Here is an 8,965-nt window from a genome sequence, read left to right on the forward strand (position 1 = left end):
ACCTTGTAAGCCTTAATTTATATAATGTATAGTCAATTTTAATCATATATTAGATAGTACTAATAAAGTAAGATAGACAATTAAATGCACTGAGATTGCATCTATCACACCGTCAAATGAGGTGAAATGGGCTTTGACGCCCCTGACGCCATTAACGGGGCGTCAGTCGAGTTTTTGACGGAAGAATGACGAATTTAACCAACCAATCATGATTTATTATTAATATTTTTTGTTACTTATTTATTTTTTCCCCTCCAATTTTCTAATCAGATTTTACCACATCAACCTCCAAATATTGAACACAACTTGACTTTTTGGGGTAACGAAGGTCAAATACAGTCACAGTCAAAAATCCACTTTTTCAGCAAAAAATTCACAATTTACCTTTGCCGTGACCGTCAGGGTTAGAATTAGTCTGATCACAACTAAGTAGATTATTAGTTTATACAAATTTAATTTGAGGTAAAGATAATTATGGTATATCAACATTAAGGGCGTTTAATTTTTTTTACAATTTAAGAATTATTTTAATATAAATTACTACATCATTAATCTTTTTATTTAAATTTCACATAGGATTTTCATTGTTTTATATTTAAACATGTTACCATTATTACATCACCTTGAACTCCCATTTACTAGATAGGATAATATTTTTATTTTTTTCCTTTCACAAAATACTGAGATATATAAAATAAAAGAAGCCAGCTAACAAATAGATGGCTTAGCCCAATTACACAACAACCCTCTCTCAAAATTTTTATACTAGCAAATCAGACGGCCCAATGGAAAAGTAAATGAGGCAATGGAAGTCGCGTGAAGATCTAATATAAGAGATACGTGCACCTAAAAACTGAAAATTAGGCAAGCTTTTGACAAAGTGAGGTGACACTTGTTCCAACCACATGAGGGGTATTCAACGAAGGTATTTCGACTCTTACGAGATGAATTTAATAAATTTATTCGACTCTTACGAGATGAATTTAATAAATTTCAAAAGAAAACACATGATTTGACTGTTTCTGTCAATCTACACCTATTGCAATAACCAATTTACCACAACTGTTCGATTGTATTGTTGTAATAATTTGGTAAATTGTACTTGATGCTAGGGGCGGTACCATAGACGTATGGACTATGGGATCAGATGCCCTCGACACTATGAATTTTATTAATATATTTATATATAAAATAAAATAAATACAGTATAAATAAGCAACTTATAAACAAACAATTTCTCTAGCTTATCTTGTTTTCCCACCATAGAATACCACCCCACATTCAATCTACTCGCTTTCACATGTTTTCCAAAATGTCAAATTCATACCCTCACAACCAACTTCAATTCTTCACAAAATGGCAGCCACAGCCTGCTCTTATCATTCATCCCTCTTACATTCTTCACACAATTTCAACCGCCAACAACTGCTAGTAACTACCACAGTTTCAAATACAAATGGATTACTAAGACACAAGTACCAAAAACTAGCCGTAAAATGTGGACGCGAGTTTTCAGATTTTGTTGGAGGTGATCTTTTAAAACCTGACCTTGGAAAATGGCTAGAAGATGTTGAAGAACATAAAGCCATTGCTATATATTCACCTCATGAAGGTGGTTACGAGGGTCGATATCTTAACCGACTTCGATATCAAGGGTATAAGTTCTTAGACTTATCGGCTCGTGGTTTAGGTGACCCAGAGACTACTTTAACAAAGTTGCATCCAGTTTGTCCTGTGAGTTTTATGTTTTATGTTTCATTCTATTCTAAAGTTGTGATAATTTAAGTGATATTAATATTAATAATTGTATGAAATGCAGCCTCATATAGGAAAGCAGCCAATCGCAAGATGGTATTTTCCACCGGAGGTCGATTATCGGTTATCTTTGCTTCCTCCAGATGCTAAAGGACTGGTGGTCTGGATCTTAGAAGCCAAGGTTAGAATTCAATCCATTTACTTATCAAATGGGTTGATTTGGGTTATGCTTTATTTTCAATGGGTCAAATGGGTCGACAGAGTCATACTAGCTGTTTAATAACTAATTGATTGCATATTACCTACTATTGGCTACTAAAATTGATTTATACAGATTGATTCATTTAAAGAATTCGGGCTAAAAAGTAAAAGTGTATCGGGTCAACCCAACCCGCCTTTAGTAGTATTCACCTACACATATTGCCCGTTTTGACCAGACATGCCCGAGTCTTGACATACCCATTTAGCTACCTGTAAATTTTTCATCAAGATTGAATATGGAAACATGCATGTTACTTATTATTCTCATTGCAGGTTCTTTCAAAAGCAGAACTGCAGTTTCTTGCACTGCTTCCTACACTCAGACCCAAAGTTAGGGTAATTGCAGAATGTGGCAATTGGTATGCGATTTTAAAACCTTCTTTGCGTATGCATTTTGATAATTTAGTTTCTAATTCGTGTTGTTTTTCAAGTGAAGTATGATGATTTTGTAACAAACTGTGGATATAATCGCAGGAGAAAATTTGTGTGGACACCACTCAAAGACATTGCAGGATTAACTTCAAATCAAGCTGCGTGATATAGCTTTTCGCAGAAAATCATGCAGTAAATTGGCCTGAAATTCTACTACTCAAGATGAACACCATGTGTATACACAGAAATTTATGAACAAAACTTCCGTTTATCTTGCCAATGTTCTGTATTTATGCATATAGTGGGAAGATAAGGTTATTGTTATGCTATAAGCCCTTAACAATTAAGATATTTAATTTATGAAAGTGTGATGAAAGATACATGATTAAATCAACGCAATCCAGAATGGTAATTTCAACCCAAAACAGTTTAAGTTTACAAATTGAGACGAATGTATATGAGTCTCGACTGCAGTGTACTCAGCAGACCTAGCACCACCGAATACAGTAAATATTTCAGCCGAACAATGCACTGAGTTTTACATGTATTAGTTGCTTACAGATTCCCAAAATTTCCTACATTCCGTTTACTGAATTGGAGCGCACATCATTTACATTTTTTCCGGTAAATTCTTCACCAATGTTATAAACTCTGCGGCCATCAATAACTACATATTTATATACTAAACCTATCAAAATATATAATACCCTATTGCATAGATTTCATTCTTTGTAAGATACCATACTAACCATTTATTATTATCACGACTTAACGAGTCTAGTGATTTTTTGTAGTTCACAAAGAAATAGACTTTAATAACCAAAAACAATGGAAACATCAAAAACCCAAAACACGAGCTACAATGAAAGGAGGCACTAGAGTAGTCAAAAGCTCTTCAAATCACAAGGTGTCACCAGTCACCATTAGAATATAAACTAAGCATCCATGCTACACGACTACACCAACAGCTATGAAACAAATACGAAAGGAAATGACCATAAAAATCCACAAACGTAGATCAGTAGAGGGTAAAAAATGACGTATGTCAACTACAAGATATAAGACCATATATAACCGTCGGTCACTTACCTTCCGTTAGCTGATGTGGCAAAACTGACGGAATAAAACGGGGCGTCAGTTAGTCAGTTTGGGTACCATGTATGTGACGATTTGAAACCGTCCGTAACTTTCTTCGGCAACCAATCATTGATTTTTTTTTTTATTTAATAAATATTTATTTTTTATTATTAATTTATTTTTTCTCACCTAATTTCCAGTCAGATTTTACCACATCAACCTACCCAATATTTGACACAAATGATTAAAAAATGTCAGAAACTGACATTGTCATGTTACAGACAGATTGCACTTTTTGAGCAAAAAGTGCACTAACTGTTTGTGATGTCATAGTCACGGTTAGAAATGGTCTAATGCTACCAAATTCTCAATCGATTCCACCAGCAGTTGAAATCTTTATCTCAAAGTCACTATCCACCTGTTAGTGACTTAGTGCAGGTCTTCTACTAGGTTTTAGTAAAAACATTTAATATTTAGGAACTGTAATTTATGTTTTGGCCTCTAATGTCTAAATTAAAGGTTCAGGGACTCCTTGCAACACAAACGGAAAGATCAAGGGGCAAAATTCACTCCGAATTAAGTGGTTACATTTAATTTATGGTTACATGCATCCTATTATTTTGTGATCTGAATGAATGTAAATTAGTTCCTAATTTTGCTCTTTCTTCATTTCTTGCTTCAGAATTTTTCCTCTCACCTGAGAAAAAGCTCGATCGTCTATCGGAGTACCCCAAACACATTCTGAATACAAAATTACAGTAAGAACAATTAATTTGTTAAAAAAAATCATATATTATTTAGATTTAGAATTACTGAATTTGCAGCATTAATTTACTACAATGACCGTGATCTTATTTTAATTTATTGAATATATAGAATAGATAGACAAAAGTATGTCAGATTCAGTCATTGAAGATAACATTATCGAGAAGAAGGTTGACAAGTTGCCGGTGGAGGAGAATGACGGGAAACAATCTGGTTCCGGCAGACGACATTTGTTTGGTCGTCAAAAACCACTCCATGCTGCTCTAGGTTCTGGCAAAGGTACATTTCTTTGATGATTTACCTTAATTATGTTATAAATAGTGTATGAAATTGATTGGTTCCTAAATAGTGCAACAACTTGCAACAATTTATCTATAATATATTTCGGCCCAACGAATGCCTATATATGTTCACGAAATCCTTATACGGATAAGAGTATAAGACAAAAATAACGATTTGTGTTTTGGGAACGAAATCACGAAATCCAATATTAGAGCTTTTGTGTTTTTCTGTCAGATTAATATGAAAGCAAAATAGCCAAAGAAAGATTCATAAATCTGTTATTTTTGGCGGCTTAAATGAAAGGGAACAACCCTTCAATTTTGGCGGATAATACATGTTCGGTATTTTGGATGGAAAAACTGCTGGTTACAACTTTTCAAGAGCCGGCCACAGCAAGGGGCCGTGTCCCTCGACCGTGCTATTTTGGCTACAGTATCGAGTTAGCTTTTACAGACGTGCAATTCATACTCATCAAACCTGTTATTAACAATACCTAGATAATACATACTTTCAAATAAATAGCAACTCACTAAAAAATGATTGTTATATAACACTAAAATCACCAACAAAGTACGTATGTTAATTAAGTCATGTTCTCAGATCCATTTTTAAGAAAGGCGACTCACATAGCCCAACACAAATTTTTTCAACGAATATATACATGTTGCCCACCTCTAGATTTTAGCCCATAACCTCATAGTTAGAGGGGTATCTCGATACTGTTAGACCAATGACACTTTTAAGTCATGTTCGCTTTTTGACACACTATATAAATGGAACCCATAAAATCAAATACTTATATTAATTGGTGAAAAAATCAAATAAAAAAGTAGTTTCCTTTCATATATGTGGTTGATTGATTAAGGATATCCTAATTAATCTGGTTATGTCTTTATTATATTTTTCAGCTGCTGATATATTACTATGGCGACAAAAGCAGATGTCTGGTGCCATTTTTGTTTCTGCAACTGTCATATGGCTTCTCTTTGAAAGGATAGGCTATCATCTGCTTCCATTTTTATGTCACTTTCTAATACTTATTCTCGCGATATTGTTCCTATGGTCCAATCTGTCTTCCTTTGTTAACAAGTTAGTTTTTTTACCTTTACTTTCTGTATAGTCATCAATAATTTTCTTTCTTTAAAACGTAATAATCAGACTAAATATATAAATCTTGTAAAATGAACTTATATATGGGATCTTTTTCTGTAACAGATCTCCTCCAAAGTTTCCTGACATTAGATTGTCACAAGAAATGTGTGATTGTATTGCTCTGCTTCTGAAAGATCAGATCAATCAGGCCTGCTTGTTCTTGAGGGAGATGACATCAGGGAAGGACTTAAAGAGATTTTTGAGTGTATGTATATATCTTCCAACTTAAATTACATCAACCGAATGTAATATTTATCTACTAATAGTAACTGCAAAAAGAACTTGTGGTTATATTTATGCAGGTGATTTTCAGCCTGTGGATTGTTTCAGTTATTGGTGGCTGGTTTGAGTTCCTCACACTTGTGTATATCTGTGAGTTATTTACTTTGCACATTATAGATTTATAGCTGTGTATGTCAGTACGCTTGTCTATATTGATTTCTCAAACTTTGAGGTGACAAAATGGGTGAGTCATGCTGGTAGTGTAATGGGCCAAAACAGTTATAGGTCAAAAAGGGAACTTAACTTTATAGCAGACCGCTTTTTCCTTCTATGCATTTAAATAATAATTCAGATGACCTTCAACCTGTGAACCTCTTTGGCCCGTTTCATTTTTAGATAAATCATTGTGCTTATGAATTTGACCCGTTAGAGATAAAACATAACCCAAATCGACCCATTTATATCTAAATGGGTCGAAATTGCCACCTCTAAGAAAAGGGCTTAAACATGCTAATAATGATTGCTTACAAATGGCGGTGTTGTTGGATCAGTGTTTGTGCTGCTGCTTACAGCACCATTGTTATACGAGAGGAATGAAAAACTTGTGGATGCTTATGGCGAAAAGTTAGGCAATGAGATAATGGCAGCTCTTCAGAAACTCCCCCTGCCTTTTTTCAAGAACACCAAACAACACTGATTCAAAAGCAACAACAATATCAGTTAATTTGCTTAATCTTTATTTACATATTTAAGATGTATTAGCCATTGTTATTTGTTTAGGAGTTTGCACATTTCGTCACATGCCATTTGACAACTAAACTCGTAACTGTTTTGCTATCTGTATTTAGGTTTAAGCCACTCATGTATTCCACACCGGTGAAGTAGATTTTAATGGTATGACAACGTTATTTTAATAACTTGTTAGATGGTATGGGTAAATCAAAACCAACAGATCCTTGATAAATACCGAACACTATATAATGAACGTTATGATGTTAAATGATACCTAGAGTTGCTAAACAATTGGAAACGAAAAGAACACAGTAAATGTGGCTAGGGTTGTGCAAAAGTGAGTCCCCCTTGAATGAATCATGTAACACTCTATTTTATAGGACCTGATCTCCATCCGTACGGACATGTTTCTTGTTCGTACGGATGTCTCACTCATCCGTATAGAAAAAACTCATTTGTACAAATGACAAACTCATTTGTATAGATGAACCAGAACTTTGATTTATACATTAACGAACGTATATTTGATCAACTTACGATATAGAAAACATATTAAAAACACAAGTCAATCAAACAAACAATAACGCCACATCTCGTAATGATTTTTCTCAGGGATCTTGATATATATGATAATGAAAAGGAATTCAATATCAATCATGTAAATTATAATTTCTTTTAACTGATTACATGGGCGGTAAGGAACAATCGCCAAACCTGTGGGAATAAAGGATTCTAGTCCACCGTTACCACTTTTAATGTAGGAACTAACTGTGTCGATCGACAAAGACAGAGGAATGGTCATCATCTACAATCTGAACCTAAGTTTCATTGATATTCAATTAAGGCCGCGTTAAAGGCTATAGCCAAAACATTTGTGTTTTGGATTGCAAATTGTAAATGATGACCATTTTACCAAACTAAATTTCCTCCATCCTTGAGCTCATTCTGTTGGGTTTTTTAATTGTTTCCATTTATGTGGAAGTTATCCAAGCCCAACAAAATTTGGCCCAATGGTTGTTTTGACTTCGTCAACCATCAGAGGCATCTTAATTCAAACAAGTGCAGCTGTTATTCACTAGAGAGTGCAAGAGAGATCAGAGTGTGAGATCAAGAAAAAGGGAGAAAACCCCAATTTCCGTTTTTAGCTACAGAAGTCCACAAAAGAGACGATCCCCGGAGATCCGACCGTTGAATCTTCTTCATTTTTGGGCTGTGTCTTCCTGACATCAGTGCCAACATTTTCAACCGCTGAATTCGTCTCAAGTTGTCTGTAGCTCGAGTTACAGCAGGTAGAACAGTAGCAGAATTTTGGGTGATGAAATTCTTCTTTTGTCTTTAATTGTTTCGTATACTTGTTGATTATTGTTGTTCAAGAGTATGATGATGTTGTATACCTCTAGTTGATCTATAGAAGTATTATTGTATTGCTCTCTTTGTTGATGATAGTGAAATTTAAGTGGCTTACGAGTCCCGTGGTTTTTACTCTCGATTTTGAGAGGTTTTCCACGTAAAAAGTCTCGTGTTTTAGTGTGTGCTTGATTATTGTTTTGCTACTGATTTGGAACAGATTTGGGGACTGATTTGGGTTGGTTTTGATATAGCTTGTTTGTTAGTTTCCTCACGGGTTCATACGGGTCGGGAAATGCTTGTCAAACGGGTTTGTTTCTGCTTTGTAGATTGCCCGTTGTGATTATTTTCCCATCAAATTGGTATCAGAGCTAGGTTATTTGATTTGACTTGCGTGAAAGATGGAAGCTAATACAAGTAAAATGATTAGTTTAAATGGTTCAAATTATCATGTTTGGAAAGGTAAAATGGAGGATCTTCTTTATGTGAAAGATTATTATTTGCCTGTTTTTACTGAGGATAAACCTGATGAAAAATCTGATGCTCAATGGAAAATTTTGCATAGACAAGTATGGGGGTATATTCGGCAGTGGGTTGATGATAATGTTGTGAATCATATTACTGGGGAGACTGATGCTAAAGCCTTATGGAAAAAGCTTGAGCAGTTATATGAACGAAAGACTGGGAATAACAAGTTGTTCTTAATTAAGCAGATGATGGCTTTGAAGTATCATGATGGGACTCCTATTACAGATCACCTAAATGCATATCAGGGTATTATAAATCAGCTTGCAGGTATGGGTATCAAGTTTGAGGATGAGATTCAGGGTCTCTGGTTACTTGGTACATTACCGGACTCTTGGGAGACTTTTAGGACATCTTTGTCCAACTCTGCACCAAATGGTACTATCACCATGGAATTGGCTAAGGGTAGTATTTTGAATGAAGAGATGAGAAGAAAGTCACAAGGTTCCTCTTCACAGTCAGATATCTTGGTCAC

The 8,965-nt window shown here is 34.7% G+C and overlaps 2 protein-coding genes across 2 annotated transcripts; both read left to right on the plus strand.

Annotated features, from left to right (window-relative positions):
- Positions 1–1,259: 1,259 nt before the first annotated feature.
- On the plus strand, positions 1,260–2,897 carry LOC139882907 (NAD(P)H-quinone oxidoreductase subunit N, chloroplastic). The gene is made up of 4 exons (XM_071867160.1): positions 1,260–1,734; positions 1,820–1,936; positions 2,290–2,375; positions 2,491–2,897. Exons 1-4 carry the CDS (start codon positions 1,357–1,359, stop codon positions 2,552–2,554), a joined length of 645 nt encoding a protein of 214 aa, XP_071723261.1. The 5' UTR covers positions 1,260–1,356; the 3' UTR covers positions 2,555–2,897.
- A 1,461-nt stretch (positions 2,898–4,358) lies between these two features.
- On the plus strand, positions 4,359–6,583 carry LOC139846315 (reticulon-like protein B2). The gene is made up of 5 exons (XM_071835951.1): positions 4,359–4,509; positions 5,421–5,601; positions 5,728–5,869; positions 5,967–6,036; positions 6,438–6,583. Exons 1-5 carry the CDS (start codon positions 4,359–4,361, stop codon positions 6,581–6,583), a joined length of 690 nt encoding a protein of 229 aa, XP_071692052.1.
- The last annotated feature ends 2,382 nt before the right edge of the window (positions 6,584–8,965 follow it).

This window comes from Rutidosis leptorrhynchoides, chromosome 1, assembly GCF_046630445.1.
Source record: "Rutidosis leptorrhynchoides isolate AG116_Rl617_1_P2 chromosome 1, CSIRO_AGI_Rlap_v1, whole genome shotgun sequence".
NCBI lineage: Eukaryota > Viridiplantae > Streptophyta > Magnoliopsida > Asterales > Asteraceae > Rutidosis > Rutidosis leptorrhynchoides.